This window comes from Bos indicus, chromosome 25, assembly GCF_029378745.1.
Source record: "Bos indicus isolate NIAB-ARS_2022 breed Sahiwal x Tharparkar chromosome 25, NIAB-ARS_B.indTharparkar_mat_pri_1.0, whole genome shotgun sequence".
Classification (NCBI taxonomy): Eukaryota; Metazoa; Chordata; class Mammalia; order Artiodactyla; family Bovidae; genus Bos; species Bos indicus.
Window position 1 is genome coordinate 34,135,422 of NC_091784.1, and position 22,956 is coordinate 34,158,377.

Consider the following 22,956-nt stretch of genomic DNA (forward strand, 5'->3'; position numbering starts at 1 on the left):
AAGAAACCATCTGGGGGCTTCCCTGGTGGGTCCAGAGGTTGACTCCACATCCCAATGCTGGACGTGCGGGTTCAGTCCGATGGGGGAGCTAAGATCCGCGTGCTGCATGGTGCAGCCAAAAATAAATAAAGCAACCAAGGAAGAAAATGGTTGGATGGCATCATCGACTCACTGAACGTGAGTCTGAGCAAACTCCAGGAGACAGTGAAGGGACAGGGAAGCCTGGCGTGCTGCAGTCCACGGGGTCGCAAAGAGGCGGACATGACTGAGCGACTGAACAACAAAGAGGGGGAGAAAAAAAAGGAAACCGTCTATTTGAGGTTATGGTTTTCTTCAAGTTTAAATTATTTTTAAAGGGTGGACATGACAGAGAGAACTTTGCACTATCTTGCTCTAGAAAAGTCTCAGCTAGAATGAGTGGATTCACAGAGAGGCTATTTGGAGGGGGTGGCCAAAGAAGGGTCTGCCATTTTAATGCCTAACGCAGAAAAAAATAAATAAATAAGGCCCAGACCCATCTTCTAATGGAAAACTCTGAGATCAGAGGCTCCACCTGCCCAAATCCCACTTTGATCAAGTCGGTGGTCAGGGATTGGAAAATAATATACTTGAGAGTTTTACATCTTTTATAAGCTTAGGGAATTTGTTTCTGCAGGTGACCTCTAGTTCAATAAACATGTTTTTGGTTTTTTAAGTTGGGTTGAACCCTTCCTAGAGGAAGATGCCCAGTGTGGAGGGCTTCAGCCTGCCAACTGCTTCTGTAAGCAGCCGCTGTGCACACACATGTGTACTGCACACGCAGCCACCTGGCAACGGCCAGCGTGTGCATCTGCAGACACCCACAGGACATGCACACTCACTCGTGTGCAGAGGCCAACCCGCAGAAACCGGTGGTCACCCGCCCCACACCCGCACGCTGTGCACAGTGGCTTTTGTCAATCACTGCTGGCTGTCTGTTTAACTCTATCATCAGGGGCCCTGCAGCTGGGCTGGCCAGCTTGTTTGGAGGTGGGCCTGCATAGAAGGCCGGCCCCTGGCATGCATGGTGGGCAGGGAGGGGCCAGCAGGGTCTACAGACTGGATTCAGACCGTACCCTGGGACTCCGGGGGGACTTCACTCCCACACAGAGCTTTCCCTGACCTAGGAACCACTCAGACCCTGGGGCTGACAGAGAATCATATGCCTTGGGGATCCCCTACTCCCTCAAAGTCCCACCACTCCTTCAGCCCCAGGTCCTTCAGGCTGGCCCTTCGTGCCACCCTATTGAAGACCTTGGATCTCCAGTCTCCCGACCTCTGCCTTCCCCAGCCTGGGGAGAAGGGAGGGGTGGATGGGTCCTCCACACAAGGGGCGGAATGTTCCCAAGAGCCCCCAATTGCTGAACACGACAGAGCATTGTCTTGACAAGGCATGGGTGGGGCGGTGGGAGAGGCTCTCAAAGGACCTTCCTCAGGCAGTAGGACCACGAGCTGGGGCCCAAAGTCCCGGAGAACCAAGACCTCCCCCTCCTCCAACCAACATCACACGGCGGAGGAGCGCAAAAGCACGTTCCTAAACCGGCACTGCCCTCCTAGAAGGGATGCAAAAGGGAGAAACAAAAACCCAACAAAACTGGGAGGAGAGCAGCCAGAGAGAGAAAATAATAAAACGGGGACGCTGACAGGGGCGTTGGCGGGCCGAAGCGCTGGCAGCGGCGGTTACCCGGTTGTCGGCTAGTTCTCGGAGCAGCCGCTCGGCCTGCGCTTTCTCCAGTAGCAGGTTTTGCTCCAGCTCCCCGATGCGCGCGTGCTCCAGCTGCGTCTGGGTCTGTCCACCCGGGGCGGGTGGCGAGGTGGGGACAGGAGAGAGGAGCACAGGCGAGAGGAAGCCGGAGAAAGAGAGAAAAAAGAGAGAGAGAGAGAAGCAGGTCATCTTCTGTGCGCAAGACAGGAGAACAGGTGGAAGGAAGAGAGGAGGTCTGGGGAGGTGCCCGCCCCTCGCTGCCGGATCTGTTTAAGGGCGGAGGACAGGCTGCAGCAACCTTGCCCAAGCCGGCCCCTGGATGGGGCAACCACGGGCACCCGGGTCCCTTCTGTCACCCCCCACGTGGCCCTTCCTTTTGCAGCTCCTGGGGAAGAGCCCCAGCCTACTCCCCACCTCGCATCAGGGAGCCGAGCCCGTTTCTCACTTTAGGTACAGAAACCGGCGCCCAGGAAACCCCAGGATGGATGGATGAGTAAACGACCCCAGGACTCCTGGTCCCCAGGCCTGTCCTGAAGGTTGAACCAACTGAAAGGAAGGATTTCAAATACACCCACACCATCATGATTTCCCCCGGCCAGCCTCCTAAGTGGAGGCCAGGCTGTGTCTCCCATCGCCCTGCCCCGAACCCGGCCCCAGTGGTGCCCACTCCCCGGGGCCCCCCGCCGCGGACGCCTGGTCTCCCGAAAGCACAAGGGTGCTTTTGTCCCAGCTTCACAACACCCGCTTCACACGCTAACAAAGCCCGACATTCTCAGGGCATCCAGGCTGGCATTTCGATTTTACCCCAACAGATCTGCGGGGGCAGCAGGAGGCTCAAGGCTCTGGGCATCCAGAAGGGTCTGGACCCCAAGTTCTCAGCAGGGAGAAGCCAGAGGGTTCGCTGCATCCTTCGGCTCAGCCCGACATCACCAAGGAGAGACAAGGTGACCACAGACCTGAGCAGCAGTCTGGGGAGGCAGGCTGAGCACCACAGCACTGCTGTGCAAAACCCAAGAATACACACCCAACACGAGCAAGGGAGACGGTGGCAGAGCAGACTGACAGAGTCGTCTCAGCAACTCTCACGCAGTTCATCAAGAGCTATAGAGCCCTTATGCCCTTCAGCTCCCAATCTTATTCCTGTGAATTTTCCTAAAGGAACAAAGGTGTCTCTCTCTTCCCCAAGAGGGCAGCATGGCGCAGTGCTAAAAGACAGCCATGCTTGGTCTCTTTCAGAAAGTTAAGGGCTAAAGATGGTTACTCAACCCCAGCCTCGCAGAGGCCATGTTCTCCCCTGCTTCTCTCCCCCTGATGGTGGGCATGGCAACCCTGCCCGGGACCCACACTAAACTGAAAAAAAAAAAAAAAAAAAAAGTGAAAGTGTTGCTAAGTTGTGTCTGACTCTTTGCAACCCCAGGCACTAGACAGAGCCTGATCACAAATACCACACTGGTGGTCCCAAGGGCCAGAAAAAGCCTCTAGCTTCACAATTTCAAGGTCAACTTCATTTGGTACCCCAACCGCCGCAAAAGCCCCCTTCCTGTCACTTTCAGAACTCTCAGCCTCCTGTTCCCTGGGTTGGGGTCTCCCTGTGGGCACAGGGGAACTCATGGGAGGTGCTTGCTTAATTTAATTAAGTTCAGTCCTAGAAGTTTGGGGCAGGAGAGCACCTCTGAAGGCTAGACTTTAGTGAGATGGACAATCTGGCTTTTATTCTGCTCCAAGGACACTGCCCAGGGCGTGAGGAGCAGCAGCCACCACGGTTATCCGCAGGGCGGTGTAAGAGTGGATGTAATTTTTGTCTCACACACCAACTTTAGAACCTACCCCATCCCACGGTGTCTCGGCTGTCTCTCCAACTCACAGGAGAGAGAGGCCATGCCAGCAGGACAACCTCAGGCTCAGAATCACCCAGCAACCTGGGACAGCGTGAAGCCTAGAACTCAGATGTCTGGATTTCAGAACCGGGGCCCTTCCCCAAACCAAGCCTGACTCCACGGAGGGGAGACACTGGTAACAACACAGAGCAGTGATGGAGGCTCCGGCCTTGGGGACTCCCTGTGTCCCCGCCCCCATCCAAATCCTGGAGGCTAGGTGAAGCCTGGCCTGAGCCCTTGACCTACTGTTCTTTTCTCTTCTCCTTGCATGCACAGTGTCTACCCTACTCCAAAGCACAAAGCCTCTGCCTTGGGATGCCCTTCAGGTAACAGAGGCCTGGTATTATCAATCAATGGCAAGGGGCCGGCAGAGAGTTACCCCAACTGCACAAGGGGCTCTGAAGGTCATCACCCCTTTTCATCTCCCTCCAGGCCTCGAGCTGCACAGCCAGTTCCCAACAAACAGCTGGTTCTGAGTTCCGTCTCTTCCCGTTACAGTGGGTGTTCGCAAGCCAATGAAAAATAACAGCAAGATGCTATCTAATCAACAGAACAATAACACAAGCCCCCTGGATGATAAATCCCCAAATTTCCCGTCTATTTCAGAACCTCAGAAGGTGACCTTGTCTTTGTACATGTAAACAGTCATGATGAAGTCACCCTGGGTTCAGGTGGGCCTGATGACTTCCTTTTACGGTCACGTGAAGAGACACAGGGACACACGGGGAGGAAGGTCACGTGACCACGGAGGCAGGGATGCCATGACAAGCCAAGGAACACCAGCGGCTGCCACCTATCCTACTAGAGTTGAGAGAGAGGCATGGAATTGACCCTGCCCATACCTTGATTTCAGACTTCTGACCTCCAGCACTGTGAGAGCATCGATATATGTTGTCTGGAGCCGCTGCTGAATTGTGAAAGTTCTTCCTTCTGCAGCCCCAGAAGGTGCTACAAATGCCTGTCACTTGCTCCTCCTGGTGGAGATGTCCTGTGGGTACGCTGGTGCGGAGTTTGGGGGAGGACCAAGGAAATCGTGGGCTTATAAAGAGCATTTAATGCCACAGACTGGATGCTCTCAGCCAAAGTGAAGCCTGAGACTGAGCCCCTGGACAGGCCAACAGTCAAGGTCAGAAAGGCGGTGAGAGGTTGTCATGGGACATCTCGCACAGTTGGGGGAGGGACAACAAGCAGAGAAATGGAGTCACATAGCTGGAGGGGTCCTCGGAGGAGCTCGAGGAGGTGTCTGGGGGCTTATTTTTGACTTTCAGGTGGATGGGGATGAGAGGGACTTGGGTCCATGTGCCTTCCGGTTGCCATGAATATGGTCACAACAGAAACGGAAGCAATGGGACTCCACTGCCCTTGGACTGAACTAGCTGTCCGTCACTGTCTGCCCCACCCCCTCCTCTCTCAGCCAGGGCTGATTGGATCTGGGGTGGGCACCCGATCCAAAGCGAGACAGCCCATTGGCTAGCCTCGCTAGCCAATCAGATTCTCTCAAGAGGACAGCGGGGAGGCAGTGAGTGCTGGAGCCTAGGCGGGGCCGGGCAGGTGGATGTCAGGGCAGAAGGGAGGAGACGTGTCAAGAGATCTGCAGACACAGTGAGAGACAGACAGACTGACCAGGAATCATGAGAAGAGGGAGGCGAGTGAGGGGGGAAGAGACTCCGTTTCTGATGCTGCTCCTCCTTCCAGTTCTCTGAACTGTCTGCCTTTGGTGCTGTGAGATGTCCCTGCAGCCTTTTAGTAACCCGCCCGCCCACCCCCTACCCTTTGATGACTGAAGTCAGCAGTTACCAGATGTCTTTGCAATCACAGGTGCTTTTCCCGGGAGCGACCTCCACCCCCAAACCCTTCTGGAGGGCAGCCACCCCACAGAAGAGCTTGCTAAATGTCAACCACATAACTGGCCCCTTGGCTAAGCAAGAAACTTATATTGGAACACCGGACGCCAGGCTGGGGTTCCGACACCAGGTTGTGCCCCAGTAGCCATCCTTTAAGCTCAGGCAGCAAAACCCGTCCCAACAGGGGCAGCCGTCAGTGACCCTAGATCACACATATCCCTCCCCAGCCAGGGTCATTCAGGGATAGGACAGCCATTTGTACAATTTTGCTGAACGCTGGAAGTCAGAGGGGTTTTGACACGGCTCTTTCACAAAATCAGAAACCGTAGTTTCCCATCAGAGCTCAGAAATGATCCAGTGCAGTGATTCCCAAAGTGTGGTTCCCAGGTCAGCATCACCTGGCAACTCATTAGAAATGCACACCCTTGGATCCCACCCAGACTTACTGTATGGGCACTTGGGTCCAGAGTTCTGGGTCTGAACACACCTACTGGGTGACGAATTCTTAAGCTGGGAAATCACTAACCTGGTTCAACCTCCTCATTTAACAGAGGAGCAAATGGAGGTCCAGGGAGAGGAAATGGCTGCCCAAGACCAGTTAGGGTCAGGACTGGAATGTGGAGAGGGACTGAGCTGACTGCCCTCTGCCTCATCTGATGGCTCCGGGAGTCCAGATTTTCTGTCACCTCCCAGGGAGCAGGGAGCGTCATGGAAGAAAGGCATTCCTATCCACCCAACTGTGAGCAGCCTAGTGAGCCCTGCAGACTCCAGACGGTTTGGTGAGGAGGGCTGGTGTCTGTCTTGGGTGGCAGGGGTCCTTAGGTGCTTTATTAATTGATGTGAGTGTCTTCCATCCCTCAGCTCAGAAAGGGTGAGTGGGATTGAAGAGGGGGAGTGAAATTCCACTGGTGCCCAGACCCCTTGGCCAGGTGGTGTGACTTGAAGAGGTGCTATCACTGGCCATCCTTATGGGCTACACGAGGGAGTCAGGAGTCCTGGGTCCTGGTCCCAGTGGCTGCTGAGGTGCGCCACGACTGGGTGAGTCCCTTCTGCCTTTCTGAGCCTGTTTTCCCATCTATAAATTCTGTGACTCAAACACAAACTATTCCCAGCCAAAGTTTTAGCTGGAGTTCAAGATGAACGGAGGGCCCAGGGAACACCTTTAGGGATACTGCCAAGAAAGAAGGGACAGGGAGCCCAGCCACCATGCCCTCAGGCCAAGCTCTGTGGATTCCCTGGGTCCATCCCACCCAGCTGCTGACCAGGAAGCGTGGCCCCTCTGGGGCTCCTGGAGCTGAGCCACTCGACTTCTGATGCCCAAGTCTCTCGTGACGGGCCCCTCCCCATGCTCCCAGGGTATGACCTTTGACTCTTCCCCAGTTTGTCTACCTCACGGTCCCCACGGCCCCCTCCCACATGGCTCAGAGTTGCTGCCTGGACCTCATGATGATTTTCCCTTTGAGGGCTAAGCCTGGGGTGCAAGCCTAGAGGGAAATTTGGGGGCCTTTGACCATTACCTCCAGGTCTCCCTTGGTGATGGACTCCTCTTCCACTCGGAACTGCAGGTCCTCCACCTTCCTGCAGGGGGGGAGAGGGGGCTGAGCAGGCTTCACCCACAGGGGTCCGTCCATGCTCCTGCTCAGTCGTGTCTGACTCTTTGCGACCCCCTGGACTATAGCCCACCAGGCTCCTCTGTCCATGGGATTCTCCAGGCAAGAGTACTGGGGTGGGTTGTCATTTCCTCCTCCAGGGGATCTTCCTGACTCAGGCATTGAACCCGTGTTTCCTGCATTGCAGGTGGATTCTTTACCCGCTGAGCCATCAGGGAAGCCCATAAGTGACTCCTACCCAGGGGGGTGGCCTTTGCCAAGTCAGCAATGGCAGAGAGAGCCAAGGCCACCAGAAGCTGTGAGTCCACATTCAGAGTACCCAGAAGGTACTGTCCCAGAGCCTCATGGCTGGTAGGGGCGGAGCCTCATGGCTGGTGGGGGCGGAGCCTCCTGGAAACCCCCCACCCTACCAACTTCCTGGTCCAAGCTCTACACAGAGAACATGGACTTCTCTAAAAAAGAAGACATTGCTTAAGGAAAAGATCCCCGGTGTTCTCCTTACTTGCTGCAAGTAATAAATCCTTTATTCTCCTGCAAAATAGTTGTGTTTAATGCAGCATCTTGCCCCTCTAGGGTGGTTGTGGGAATAAATGATAGAATAAATGATAGAATGGACAGAATAAATGATAGAATGGATAGTAAATGAAGCAGAATCAGCTCTGTTTTCATCATAGCAGGGAGCAGATAGGCTGCATGAAACAGTCTATGGGGAAAGACAGAGGGTGGGCTTCTTCCCCTGCTGACCCCATCCTCACTCACTCCCTCCACTCAGAATCAGGGCCCAGGGTTCCAGCCCCCACCACTTGGGCTGCTCCCTGATGTGGAGGGCCCCCAGTGCCCTGCTGCAGGTGTGGGGCCCACCCTCAAGTACACTCACCCACCCACTCACCCCCGAGAGAGCACTGGGGAGAGACACAGGCACGTTACAGGTCACAAAGCGGCTGCTCCTGGGGCCTCCTGACGGCTCTCAGCACACAGAGGATGAAACTGAGGCCCAGAAAGGGCCAGTGACCTGCCCAAGGTCACACAGCAAGCGCCGGGCAATGCTGGCCCTTGTACCCAGGACTTCCTGAACGCAACTCCCACGATGTCTCAGGGATCTGTTTTTGTTTGTTGGCATCAGGCGCATTGCCATGGGAACCAGTTGTGTGGGCCCTGCCGACGGTCTCAGGCAGATATAAATAAGCCCTCCTCTCCCGCAGTCAGACAGTAACAACAGCCCCTAGAGCACATGCCTGGGCTGAAAGCCCAAGAGCAGACCCAAGTTGGGGGAGGTGGGGGGCTGGGGCTGGGGGCTGCCTACTGCACAGGGGGAGCAGAAGCAGCTGCAGAAATCTGTATGTCAGCAGCTCGGAGACAAAGAGAGGCTCCTGGGCCAAAGGAAACCCTGGCCCTTGTGGGCTCTGAACCCCGCCAGGTGCTCCAGGACCAAGTCAGCCCAGAGACCCCACATGGAGGGAACACAAACCCCACTCACCACCCTGGCAGGTCACAAAGAGCCAGCGGCACCACTAACAAGACTAGTGACCTCAGCGAGTCCCTTCCCTGCTCTGAGCCTCAGTTTTCTCATCTGTGAGCTGGGGGCAATACCTCCCTGGGTTAATAGTAAGACAGAGAGACGGTGCAGGTGAAGTGCCCAGCCCGGGGGCTGACCCCCAGGGGCAAGGTGTTTCCAGTGGCCTTTTCCTGCTGCTTCTGAGCCTCAGTTTCCTGACACGTGAAATGGAAATGAAGCTTCAGGACACAGGCTGCACGCTCCACTGGGAGGACCTGCCTAGAGCAGAGGCGGGTAGTCCCTGTGCTGAACTGGGTCACAGCGTGGGCACGTGGGGTACACGTCTTCCTAGTGAGAGGTCCCCCCCAACTGCCCTCCCTGGGCATCCTCATGATGCTGCACAAGCCAGGCAGGGCAGGAACAGTGAACCCCACGTCAGGAAGGAAAGCAGTGACAGACATGGTGTCTCCCAGTTGCTCAGCGCTGTTGTCGGGCGCGTCACTGGGGTTATCTTGCAAGTCCTCCCAACAGCCTGCAGAGGTGGGGGTCATCACCCCACTTTGCAGATGGGAGGACTGAGGCTTGCAGGCCTCGTGTCACCAGCCCAGGGGACACAGCCAGTACACGGTGGGGAGGCGGGGTTTGGGCCTGCTGGTCCCGAGCCATCCTCAGCGAGGCTCTGGGAGTGTCCCCCCGGGACGGGGCCCGGGGCGGCACGCACCTCCTCTCCTCCTCCAGCTGGTTGGACAGGTCCACCTTCTCTTTCCTCACGCTTTCCACCAGGAGCCGGGCCCGCTGCAGCTTTTCTTCTGCTTCTGCAACATACTGGGCCCCGAGCGGAGGGCCCGGACAGGGTCGGCCTCTTCCCGGAGGACTGGGAGCCGGGGTGGGGAGGGATGGGGAGCGGCAGGGGAGATACGAGGAGGCAGGCCTGGGATCCCAGCCATCCTTACTCCCCCTCCAGCCCAGTCAGGCAGGAACTGTGGGTCTAGATGTGAGGGAAGAGGGCCAGCCTCACCCAGCAGGAATCTCAGGTCCACCTGCCCCCTCCCTTCGCCCTTGAGGGCCTATAAGACCTTCTGTCTTGTGAATGCCCCTGTCACAGCACATACGTGAGCTTGGCCTTAATAATTCCAGAGCCCAAGGGAAGAGGGAGCCGGGCTCCAAATGGGGACAGGGGCCCAGGAGGGAGCTCCCAGGTAGGGGACAAGCGCCAGGGAAGAAGAGACACGTGACGGCGGCAGAATCGAGGTGATGGGTGACGCCTTCCTTCCCTGAAACCCAGCCCAGGAATCTGCTCAGAAACGTGATCTGAAATGTGGACATCTGTACCTCCAAAAAAATTTAGTATTAGAAATTATTTAGAAAAAGTGAGGAACTGGAAAACCACGTGAACACCAGCAGGGAACAGGCCACGTGGGTAAAGACACAGCCTGTGATAGATGGCAATGCAGCCATTCAAACAGGGAAGAATTTTCCATGACCTAGAAATCATGCTCAGGCTGTGTGTGTCAGTCGCTTCAGTCGGGTCCGACTCTTTGCGACTCCACGGACTGTAGCCCGCCAGGCTCCTCTGGCCTTGGGATTCTCCAGGCAAGAATACTGGAGTGGGTTGCCATGCCCTTCTCCAGGGGATCTTGCTGAGCCTGGGATCGATCCCCGGTCTCCCACATTGCAGGCGGATTCTTTACCGTCTGAGCCACCAGGGAAGCCCTGCTCACACTATGGGAAGTAAGGAAAAGCAGGATACGAAGTCTGTACCCAGGTTCTGGAGGAATGTGGGCCTGCCACTGGAAGGAAAATCACCAGGAGGACAGGGGAGGTTGGTAAACCGCATCTCAGTGTCTTTTGCACACCCCAAGTTCTCTCTAAGCATGAGGGATGGACAAGGCTGGCCCGAGGAGGCCGCTGGTACCCCGCTGGGGACCCCACCGCCCCAGCCCACCCACACACCTGCTCGTGCTGTGCCTTGAGCAGGGCGATCTCCTTCTCCACCTCGCAGATGTGGCTCGTGGCCTTGGCCACCTCAGCCCGCTCCAGGTCCCGTTCAGCCAGCAGCTGCTCTATGTGCTGCTGCTTCTCCTTCAGCGCCTCCTGCAAGGCCGTGGTGCCTGAGATCTTGCGGGCGTAGCGCGAGGAGGTCTCGGTGAGCTGCAGGGAGGTGCCGGAGCAGGCGGGACTCAGGGGTGTGGAGCTCCATCCAGACAACCCCCAGTTACCCCACAGGTTGCGGGGGCATGGGGCCCAAGTGCCTGGACTCTAGGGTCCAGCTCCTCCCCTTCCCAGGGCCCTAGACACTCTGCCTACTTATGTGGAAGGAATCGTGACGTTTGAGATCCAGGGAACTCCCCGCTCCCAGGCAAGTTACAGCCCCTGGGGGTCCTCCCCACCTCATGGCGGGGTTCCTCACCTGGGCCACCTTCTCCTGGACTAGGAGGAAGCCCGTGTAGACAGAGCTCTGCACGGCAACCTCACCTTCTCTCCTCACCCCAGGTGAGCTATCGGCCTTCCTAAACTGCTTGCCCTCCACCCGTATTACCTGCTCTGCATTTGTATGACCTTCTTTAATTCCTAAGAAAGGGTTTTAGACTAGTGACACCTCAGTAATAGAAAAATAACAATAAATGTAAACGGGTCAATTTCTCTGTTACAAAAGTGTACACTTTCTTTTTAAAAATTATTTCTTTGTTGGTGGTGCTGGTTGTGGCACCTGGACACTTGGTTGCTGCACACGGGCTTTCTCTAGTTGTGGTGAGTCGGGGGCTATTCTCTAGCTGTGGCCTGTGGGCTCAGTGGTTATGGCTCACGGATTTAATTGCCCTGTGACCTGTGGGATCTTAGTTCCCAGACCAAGGATTGAACCCACGTCCCCTGCATTGGCAGGCAGATTCTTAACCACTGGTCCACCAGGGAAATCCTTACACTTTCATCTTTGTTCAAAAACTCCAAACTTCTACCTTAGCACCTGAAATGTATATTTCAGTTTAAGAGCCTAAGTTACCAAGTTTCCATGTTGTTTTGTAGAAACTTCTATTAAATATTTAAAGAAAAAAAAAAAACCCTCAAAACTGACAGATGCCTGGAGCCAGAGCAAGTCAGAGGACACCTGAATCTCTACGGCCCCACCCTCCACATCCCCATATACACACCAGGGTAGCCCTCCCCAGTCCGCCATCCTCACCAGGCCACTGCGGCTGGGCCGGCCACCCACGGAGGAGGCCACAGAGCTGACAGAGCTGATGGAGGAGCTGCTGGGACTGTGGGTCAGCGCCGACACACCCATGGCCATACGCTTGGTCTTCTTGGCCTTGGCTGGGCTGGTGGATGGGAAGCCGATGCGGATCACCTTGTGGATGGGTGCAAAGAGACCAAACTTGGGTGGGCACTGGAAGTACCTGGAGGGGCAGGAGAGACCACACTGCCATTACTTCCCCACAGCCTGGAGCCTGGCCTGCCTTCCCCACCTTTTCAGAGCCCAGCAAAGACAGAGAGGTTCCTCCTTGGGGACCCATCACCCGTACCCTAAGATCAATAGACAGGACTCCCAGAAAAGGAACAGAGGTGAGCAGGGTATGCTATTCTGCACAGCCATTGGACATATTTCTGGGGAATGGGGGAATAACAATCAATGAACCCCTGCTCTATGTCAGTCCCTTTTCATAAATGCTCATTTCAATCCCCCAACACTCTATTGTAATCCAGTTTTCACAAATGAGACGTGGGCTCAAAGAGGTTAAGGAACTTGCCAGAGTCACACAGCTGGTTAAATGGCAAAGTTGAGAGTGGATCCAGTGGACGCCAAAGTCCTCAATGTTTTGGCTCCACTCACACACCAGAGGCCCCCAGCCACATCTGCAGCCTTATTTTCACGGCTGCCCCTGGACCACCCCCAGAGCCAAGGCTCTCTGCCCATGGAGCTCCCTGCATGGAGAAGCAGAAATGGGAAGGAAGCACCTTAGGGGTCAGGTGGGGGATGCTGACCAACCTTCCTCTGAATTCTGAATGCAAGAGTAAGTTGAGAGAAACATTCGCCTTGAAAACAGGAAGGCAAATGTTGTCATGGAAACTGGAGCATCTTCTCTCAAAACCTCTCTGGCAGCGGATTCCACACGGGACCGGGAACTAGTCCTGCACAGTTTCCGGCTCACCATGAAACTGCCACACCATCCCACCACTTCCTGCGTTCAGGTCTTTGTTCTCAGAGCTGTCCCAGCCTCACCTGGAGCACAGAATCCAGCCCAGGGATAAAAACAGGCTCGCGGGCCACCTCCCCTTAGCCCCACACCCCTGATACTGCTCCCTCATCACATCACCCTTCCCGTCCCCAATGGGCCCAGGAACAGCCTTAGACCCTGTCGATCGAGAATTCCTGACAGTCAATTCCCTTTCATGAGAGATGCTGAGAAACCTAGGACCTAGCTGTGAGCCTAACCTTGACTGTAGAGCACCAAGCACTGATTATTTCCTGCGTGCCCCAGGGCATCTCCCAGAAGGCAGGGACCACTGCCTCTCCTTTTCTGGTACTCCCACTGCACTTAGCCAAGGTGGCATGGGGAAAGGGACACAGGGACAGATGACTCTCCTAGCACTTGCTCATGACTCTGCGTGATCTTGAGAAATGACCTCTTTGGCCTTGGTTATCTCATCTGTGAAATGGGAGTGACAGTCCCACCACCTGCTTCCATGAGCTGCTATGGCAGCACCTATACATGGTATCAGGCACAGACACCAGATGCTCAACACTGGCATCCTTAGATGCCCCAACCCGTCCCCTGCACCCATCCCAGAAGAGGACGCCCCTCTTCTCCTGCCCAGGGGAAGCCCACCATACCTGGTGCCCGCCACCGCCCCATCGTTCTTCCCAAGGGGCTCGTCCAGTTCCACGCCACACCACTCGCCCTTGGCAAAGTCTGTCTCCCCCACATACCGCACCACGCCAGTCTTCGTCCCACCAACCTGTTGGCACACAGAGAGACTCGGGTCCAGAGGATGCAGTGGGAAGAGCAGAGATGGCACAGGTACCCAGGCGCCCAGGCTCATCCCACCCCTTCCTTCCAGTATGCAAGGTTTAGGAGAGATGGAGGGAGCTCAAGGACAGCAGGGAGGGATACGGGTATAACCAGCACTTCCCCAGGCTGTCCTGGGCGAGAGCTCTGGAGTCAGAAAGACAGACTTGTATTCAAACACTGCCACTTACAAGCTGTGTGAGCTTGGGCCAGTTACCTAACCTCTCTGAGCTTTAGCCCTGCTTCATCTGTCAAAAGGGCTCTGGTGAGGATTAAGTACTGTTTGTGCAGTGTCTGGTACATACAAGAGCTCAATAAATGTTATCCTTAAAAAATGGCTTGAATGGGGGTTGCCAGGAGCTGGGTGGAAGGGGAAATGGGGTTATTGTTTAATGGGAATGAGTTTTAGTTTCACAAGATAAAAGAGATCATTGCACTACAACAACATGAATCTATTAACGTCACTGAATTGTACTCAAAAATGGTTAAGTAGGTAAATGTTATGTGTATTTTATTTTTTTAATTTTTAAATTAATTTTTACTGGAGTACAGCTGCTTTTCAATGTGGTGTTAATTTCTGCTGTACAGCAAAGTGAGTCAGCTATACACATACATATATCTCCTCTGTTTTGGATTTCCTCCCCATTTAGGTCAGCACAGAGCACTGAGCAGAGTTCCCTGTGCTGCACAGTAGGGTCTCAGTTTTCGATTTCATACATAGCAGTGTATAGTGTATATGTCAACCCCGATCTCCCAGTTCATCCCACCTGCCTGTTATGTGTATTTTACCACAGTTAAAAAAACTCATAGACCAGGCCAGTAATCCGGAATATTACCGTAAAAAATGGTTTAAAAAACTTTTAGTTAGGTTTACATATATACATAACGGGGCTTCCCTGGTGGCTCAGAGGGTAAAGACTCTGCCTGCAATGCAAGAGACCTGGGTTCGATCCCTGGGTGGGGAAGATCCCCCGGAGAAGGAAATAGCAACCTACCCCAGTATTCTTGGCTGGGAAATCCCATGGACAGAGGAGCCTGGTGAGCTACAGTTCATGGGGTCACAAAGAGTTGGACACGATTGAGCGACTAACACACACGTATACATAAAGAGTCAAATACTTTCAAAGCCTTAAAAAGCTCCAGGAATTTCTCCACCTCTCTCTCCCCAGAAGCACTTTAACTCTTTATGATGAAGTTTTTGGTGTTGACTGCATATTTCTAGTTGACATGCTTATGTTGCTACTTGTCAATTTTTCAGTTTGGGGTGATATCCATTGACTTCCCATCAAGGAAGGGGAGGCTGAACCCACCCCTACTGGCTCTCCACTCTTCCCATACATCAACGGCTTCATTTGATCAGACTCCAGGCTGACGGTGCTGGGACTTAGGTAAACACTAGTCACAGACACGGATGGGTGGATACAGAAACTTTTCCTTCCCATGACCAATTTTCCCTACAGATAACAACTGTCTTCTATGATTGTTTGTTAGGTTTTCACACTAGGTTAACCCCAAACTCTTTCAGCCCTCTAAAATCTCCTGCCAAGATGCGTAGAGCCATTGAAAACCCTATCAGATTCTTTCTGGAGGAGACTCTCCTGCAGCTGGGAGTCCCTCTGCTGCGTGGCCACCACTCCAGGGCCAGCTGGCACCATTGCCCTGAGGAGTCCCTCTTCTTCCCTCCTGGGCTGGATTTCCCATTTCTTGGATGCAATATCTTCTGTTTTCTTGGTTTATTCACTTATTTTGGTAGAGCCTTCCACTGCTTTCTAAGAAGAGGTGCAAGAGGAAATAAAATATTTGAGCCTTTGCCTATCTGAAAAAAAAATTTGCAGGATCTTAGTTCCTTGACCAGGGGTTGAAACCAGGCCAAGCCAGTGAAAGCACCAAATCTTAACCATTAGGCCGCCAGAGAAGTCCTGAGTTGCGAAGTTTAGAATTCACATCTTCAATGTGTCTGGTGCATAGCTGGTCCTTAAGAAATGGTGGGAATGAAGTGAGTTCTAATCATGGAGCTGGTTCCTTTGAGGGTACACACCTGAGGCATACTTAGGGGTGTCAGAGAAGGTAACCTTTAGAAAGTCCTATTTTGGTTCACATAAATATGGTAGGGGCTTCCCTGGTGGCTCAGATGGCAAAGACTCTGCCTGCAACGCAGGAAGTCCCAGGTTTGATCCTTGGGTCAGGAAGATCCCCTGGAGAAGGGAACAGCTACCCACTCCAGCATTCTTGCCTGGAGTATTTCACGGACAGAGCCTGGTGAGCTACAGTCTATGGAGCCGCATAACACCCAGACATAACTGGGCGACTAACACAAACGTGGTAGATAAGCACACACATTTATTTTCAGCCTTTCTTCAATTTGCACTAGAAAGACAGTGAAGCGACTTTTTTTTAAAGGTATTAAGCTCTCAAAGGCAAAGAGAACAGGAGAAAAGATGGTAAGACACAGAGCTGGAAACCCAGGGCAACCAGGTCCACAGGAAGCTGCAGGGAAAGCAGAAAAGCAATCAGTGTTTCTCTCAGAAGCCACCTGAGGCAGATCCTTTTATAATTATGGGATGATCTTTTTATATATATATATATATATATATATATATATATATTTTTTTTTTTTTTTGGACCACGTCATGCGGCTTGCAGGATCTTAGTTCTCCAAACAGGGATCAAACCGGGCCCTCGGCAGTGAAAGAGTGACGTCCCAATCACTGGATTGCCTGGGAATTCCCAAAAAATATATGACACGTACCCCCCATTACAGTATCTTACAGAATAGTTTCACTGCCCTAAAAATTCTCTGTGTTCCCCAAAGACCTCGAATAGCCAAAGCAATCTTGAGAAAGAAAAATGAAGCTGGAGGAAATCAGGTTCCCTGACTTCAGACTATGACAAAGTTATACTAATCTAGACAATACGGTAGTGGCACAAAACAGAAATATAGATCCATAGAACACGATAGAAAGCCCAGAGATAAACCCACGCATCTGTGGTCATCTAATCTACGATAAAGGAAGCAAGAATATACAATGGAGAGAGAGCAGTCTCTTCAATAAGTGGTGCTGGGAAAACTGAACAGCTACATGTAAAAGAATGAAATTAGAACACTCCCTAACACCATACACAAAGATAAACTCAAACTGGATTACTAATGTAAGGTTGGACACTATAAAATTCTTAAAGGAAAACACAGGCAGAACACTTTTTGACATAAATCACAGCAAGATCTTTTTTGATCCACCTTCTAGAACAACAGAAAAATAAATAAAAAAATAAACAAATGGGATCTAATTAAACTTACAAGCTTTTGCACAGCAAAGGAAACCATAAACAAAATGAAAAGACAATCCACAGAATGTAAATTGTACAACTATTATAGAGAACCCTATGGAGGCTCCTTAAAAAACTAGCTACAGGCCCAGAAAGGTTAAGACACTTGCCCAGGGTCACACAGCAAGTCTCCAGGGCCCCCACTTCACTTGTCTTGCTGGTCCCTCTGTGGTTCTGACCAGGTGTGGGTGCCCCAGCATGAATCCCACCCGAGCCCCGCGGGTCCCGGTCCCTGCCCAGGGCGGGGACTCCAGCTCGCCCACGTGGGGTGGGGTGGGGGTGGGGGCAGGGACTCACCAGCACGCGGTCTCCGAGGCGCAGGTCCTTGTCGCCGCGTTTCACGGAGCCGCTGTCCGAGAGGTTGGAGCCCGACTCGTTGCCGGTCTTGACCGAGCTGTTGAGGACGCTCTCCCGCAGGGGGATGACGCGGCTGGTGAGCGGCGGCGTGGCGGTGCCCGAGTGCAGCGACAGGTTCTGGGCGGTCAGCGACTCGACCGAGTGGGCGTCGCTGCCAGAGCCCTCGGCCGCGGGCTGCCGCGTGAGCTTGGAGGGCCGCGTGAAGATGCCCTGCAGGGCCGGGCACTCGAAGTAGCGCACGCCGCCCACCGCGCCGTCGTTCTTGCCCACCGGCTCGTCCAGCACCACGCCCGCCCACTGGCCCGGCGCGAACTGCGTCTCCCCCAGGTACTGCACCACGCCCGGCTTCACGCCGTTCACCCACACGCGCTCGCCCACCACGAAGTCCCCGGCGAACTCGTCGCCCACCTCGGCCGCCTTGGCGCCGGGCTTCTCGGGGGCGGCGGGGGCCGCAGCCGGGGGGCCCGAAGCCTGCTTGTGCAGGGGGGAGCCTGTGGAGACAGGACAGAAGTGGTGGTTAGGGCTCGGGTCCAGGGAGGGGGTGGAGGGCTGGACCCTCGGCGGCCCCCCAGAGCGCGGTCTGGGAGGGGGCTGGTGCCGGCTGACGGATGGGTAAACTGAGGCAGGTGGGGCTGGGAGTGGGGCTTGAGGCGGGTCTCATGGCTCCTGGGCCGTGTGGGTATCCCCTCCTCTGCCAACCCCTCTGGAAGATTCTAGGGATGGAAAGCTCAGGACAGTGCCTCCTCAGAAGGCTTTCCACCCAAAATAAATAAGTAAATAAATAGAGTTGTAGGGAGTTCCCTGGTGTCCTAGTGGTTAGGATTATGGCCTTTCACTGACAGGGCCCAGGTTCAATCCCTGGTGGGGAAACAGATCCTACAAGCCCCACGGTGTGGTCCCCCAGCCAAAAAAAAGTTACAGAGGACTTCTCTGGTGGCCCAGTGATTAAGACCGCCTTCCAATGCAGGAGGTGCAGGTTCTATCTCTGGTCAGAGAGCTAAGGTCTCACTTAGCTAAGTCACTTCAGCTGTTTCCAACTCTTTGTGACCCCATGGACTGTAGCCCGCCAGGCTCCTCTGTCCACGGGCTTCTCCACGCAAGAATATGGAGTGGGTTGTCCGTGCCCTCCTCCAGGGGATCTACCCAACCCAGGGATCAAACCTGCATCTCACATCTCCTGCACTGGCAGGCAGGTTTTTCACCACTAGGGCCACTTGGGAAGTCCTAAGATCCCCCACACTCTGTGCTCAAAAAACCAAAACATGAAATACAAGAGCAGCAATATTGCAAAAAATTCAATAAAGACTTTAAAAATGGTTCACATAAAAAATATTTTAAAATTTTAGAAAAAAAAAAAAAGACTTTCCACTGCTCGGGGTCACTCAAAACTGAGGGCAGAATGAACCCATGATGGAGGGTTACAGGCTGCTACTTCCTCACCCTGGTGGGCTCAGGCCCTCTGCTGTTAATCTGAGACCACCCATGGCCCCATGTAGGACTCAGATCTTGTCGGGGGGATCTCTATGCTCCCCACTTTCCTCCCCAGACAGTTCTGGGCTCCCAACTGTTCCTGGACAGCTAGCCACAGACATCTCAGGACAAGGAAAGAGCCAGTAAACCCTCTTACTCCACTCCTGTTATCTTCTCCTCCCCCCCCACCCCCCAAGCTGCAGCCCAAGCCTCAGGGTGCACAGACCAGGAAAAGAGGGGTTGAGGAGTATGGGAGGTGGAAGCAAGCACTTAACCTCATTCCTGGTCTGAACTTCAGGCTCTGTGGCCTGAACTGGGTCCCCTGATTTTGCCCTTCTTTATAGAAAGAATGACCCTGAGGCTCAGGCATGGGCCTTGCCCAAGGCCACACAGCAGAAATGGGGATAAAAACCCTCGCTGGGGGGCCTGACTCCCAGGCCTGGGCTCAGATGTGCTATAAACTCAGAAAAAGAATAAAAGGGGGCCAACCTGCTTGTATATGTGTGCGTGTGTGCCAAGTCTCTTCAGTCATGTCCAACTCTTTATGACCCTATGGACTGTGGCCTACCAGGCTCCTCTGACCATGGGATTCTCCAGGCAAGAATACTGGAGTGGGTTGCCATACCCTCCTCCAGGGGATCTTCCCGACCCAGGGATGGAACCTGCATCTCATGTCTCCTGCCTTGGCAGGCTTGGTCACTCACAAAAGGACAGAGCAGAGCTCAAACCCACCATGCTTTGTGCATGTCTGGCTCCTGGGTTGCATGCAGGGCCCCATGTGCAAGTGTTTGGAAAGCCTGCCCAGTTAAACCTCAAGGTTCAGAGGCTGTTCCTCCTTCCTGCCAGACAAAGTATCAGGCAGGGAAAGACTCATCCTTTTTCTCTTCTACTCCAGAAGCTGATGCGGTTGTCAAACAGAGATGGGGACAGAAGGCAAGCAGACACTGCCATGCCCCTATCAGAGATGCTTGTGTTTCTGGATCTTTCCACAGGCAGCCAGTACAGGGGTCACAGGGGCAGCAGCTCTGCCAGCATCCTCCCGGTACCCAAGGTCAAGGAGGCCAGGGCCATAGGCCTGGCTACATGCTATCTTAAGGCTGGAAGGACAGAGCTCCTGGAGGATGAGGAAGTCACAAACTCCATGGCAGGACGCACATACGAGGCCAAGCAGGCAGGGATCCGTCTGGGGCACTAGTAGTGGTGGGAAAGCATGTGACCACCCAGGGCCTAGGCAGCCAGAATGGGGGTCTTAAGTGAGGGGCAAGGGGCTCCCTCTCAGCTGTGAGCTGGGCTCCCGGGAAATCTGTGAGCTTTGCTAGTGACCTTGATGAACAGCCACAGTGACTGTACCCATGAACGGATGCCCTGTGATAATGCGGACGTACAGTAGCTCATACGACCCTCACGGTCAACTGTGTGAAGTGATTTTGTGATCCCATTTTACAGGTGAGGAAACTGAGGCTCAGAGACATCAGTTGCTTTATCTAGGGACCCAGGCAAGAGGCAGCAGAGCCAAGCTCCGACCAAAGGCCTCTGGCTCTTGGTGCAGGGCGCTTTCATTCATCCAACAAATGTGTACAAAACACTCACCACGCCAAGCCCCAAACTACAACCACCCTAATCTTGGACTCCCCTGCATGCACCCATTTCCTAGATTCTGGCCAAACCCTACAGTTCCCTTCGAACAGGGAACAGTCTCACCTTATACTCCTTCCTGGAGAGGGATGTGTCCTGTTTCTTGTGGGACCCTGGGTGGGTGGGTCCCCAAGGTTCTTCTCTCCCACCCCTGAGATCCCCAGAGGTAGAGGCCATGGTGGCTAAGGAAGCAGACTCTGGAGCCCCACCTCCATCTCCTCGCCTGGCCCCCATCACAGGGCTGCTGAGCAGTGATGCACAGAAAGCCTTAGGAAGGGTGCCTGGGCCACACCAGTGAGCAAGTGCCGACCATTCTTATTGCGATACGAATGACTGATACTCGAAAGGATTAGAAAAAATTAAAAATCACAAAAGGCCCAGAAGAAGGGCTTCCAGGGAGATTCTGGTGACCTTGGACCAATAGTTCTGCCTCACCCCACCCTCTGGAGCAGCCGACTTCATCCCACTGTTCCCCGCACCTGGGCCGAGCTCTGGGTCCCCAATTCTCATCTAGGACCATCCTGTTACCAGGAACTTCTGCTGGGATCACACCTGTAAGGGGACTGGGAACCCCGCAAGTTCAGGTGGGTCCCTTCCTTAGGAAAAAAAAAATGCTGCCTCAAAAAGCAGTCATAGTGGGAGGAAGCCACAAATCAGATGGAGCTCCAACCCCAGGTCCTGCATAGCACTGCCCAAGTAGCCCATGGGTCATGCTAACAAGAGTTCAAGGTTATCATCATTAAAACAGCAGCTACCATTCATGGAGTGCTGACCCCATGCCCTTGATGGACTGGGTGCTTTTTATATTCTTATCTTGCAGATTAGGAAATGGAATTTACAAAACTTGCCCAGTTACCCAGGCCGGTGTATTAAAAAGCAGAGACATCACTTTGCCGACAAAGGTTCACCTAGTCAAAGCTATGGTTTTTCCAGTAGTCATGTATGGATGTGAGAGCTGGACCGTAAAGAAGGCTGAGCACCAAAGAACTGATGCTTTCAAACGGTGGTGCTGGAGAAGACCCTTGAGAATCCCCTGGACAGCACAGGGGTAAACCAGTCTATCCTAAAGGAAATCAACCTTGAACATTCTTTGGAAGGACTGATGCTGAAGCTGAAGGTCCAATATTTTGGCCACCTGATGGGAAGAGCTGACTCATTGGAAAAGACCCTGATGCTGGGAAAAATTGAAGGCAGGAGAAGGAGGCGACAGACGATGAGATGATTGGATGACATCATCAACTCAATGGATGTGCGTTTGAACAAACTCTGGGAGACAGTGAAAGACAGGGAAGCCTGGCGGGCTGCAGTCCTCAGGGTCACAAAGAGTCAGACACCACAGAGTGATTGAACAACAACCCAGGCCTGAGCCGGGCCCAGCTGGTCCAGCTCAGAGCCTCCTGGTAAGGCAGGCCCCGCAGGGGCTCGGCAAGCATCCGTGCCTTTCCCATCTCCGCTTCCTGAACACTTCCTGGAGCAGAGGGGCTCTGTGATGTCTGCTTAACCTAACAGCCATGGCCCAGGTGAGAGCCTACCTGTTGTCTGTCCTGAGAACACAACTGGGACCCCCGGTCGAGGGGGACCCAGCGTGGCTATTCTTGGCCAGAAGCTGCCTACTCAGCTGTCCTCCCAGCTGTCCCAGCCCACGCAGACCCCCAGGTAATCTCCATTCTTCCTCAACCCCACCCCTTCCAGGGGTCACAGGCCCAGGGACCAGTTGTTTCAACAGCTGCTAAAATCCAGGAGCCGGGCAGCCGCACTTGGGTGTTCCGCTGCATTTTTCCTCTTTGGTGGCCCAGGCTGTCAGGCAAAAACCTTCATCAAATCCTCCACTCACCCCGGGGCAGCTGGCAGCCACCTGAGCTGAGGAAGGCATGGCACCCCACAGAGCCCCCTTCCCTCCAGGGAGCCATCCGTCACATGCTGGCTGGGCCTGACCAAACCCCTTCTCAGGTGTGGCCCTTGGTTTCCCCATGGGACTATGAAGGGTGAGGTCAGAAATTGCTAGGGTTCTGGGAAGCATGGACATTCTACAAGCCTCACCTCTTCTCCCAGAGGAGCCGGCATGTCGTCAAAGACCTGGCTGATGGGTTGAGCCTCTGGGCCAGTTCTGGAAGCTCCTTGAAGGCAGGGCCTGGGCCTCCCTGCCCTCTTAATTCCCTCAGGGACCAGCAGCAAAGCCCCAAGAAAGCAAAGAGCAGCGACGGACCTAAAGCTCACACTAGCAGCTGACCCTTCCCCAGACAGCAGGCACAAAGGAACTGACGGCTGGTTTCAAGTTCAAAGTAGAACTTTGATGAAAAGGGCTAAAGGATGTGATGTGGAGGGACAGCAGCTGGTGGTCTGGTCCAAGGTGGGGGGGAGGGGTTGCCCAGATGAGAGTGCATCCTCGCCTTTTTCAGCAAAGTCTTTGGTCCCACCCTCCCCAGGAAGCCATTGCTGTTGTTGTCCAATCGCTCAGTTGTGTCCGACTCTTTGCAACCCCATGGAATGCAGCACACCAGGCTTTCCTGTCCTTCACTATCTCCCGGAGCTTGCTCAAAATCATGTCCATTGAGTCGATGATGCCATCCAACCATCTCATCCTCTGTCACCCCCTTCTCCTTCTGCCCTCA

General features: G+C 54.0%; 1 protein-coding gene across 2 annotated transcripts in view; it reads right to left on the reverse strand.

Moving 5' to 3' along the window:
• Positions 1–22,956, reverse strand: part of CLIP2 (CAP-Gly domain containing linker protein 2) — a 75,134-nt gene that overhangs the window by 18,204 nt on the left and 33,974 nt on the right. The window contains exons 3-9 of one of the 2 annotated variants that reach the window (XM_019988160.2): positions 17,180–17,730; positions 13,381–13,505; positions 11,731–11,944; positions 10,503–10,700; positions 9,271–9,374; positions 6,962–7,022; positions 1,703–1,807 (exon numbers count right to left, since the gene is read on the reverse strand). In XM_019988160.2, the coding sequence (XP_019843719.2) occupies positions 1,703–1,807; positions 6,962–7,022; positions 9,271–9,374; positions 10,503–10,700; positions 11,731–11,944; positions 13,381–13,505; positions 17,180–17,730 (1,358 nt within the window). The remainder of the gene's footprint in view (positions 1–1,702; positions 1,808–6,961; positions 7,023–9,270; positions 9,375–10,502; positions 10,701–11,730; positions 11,945–13,380; positions 13,506–17,179; positions 17,731–22,956) is intronic. The other variant, XM_019988161.2, reaches the window with a different exon arrangement.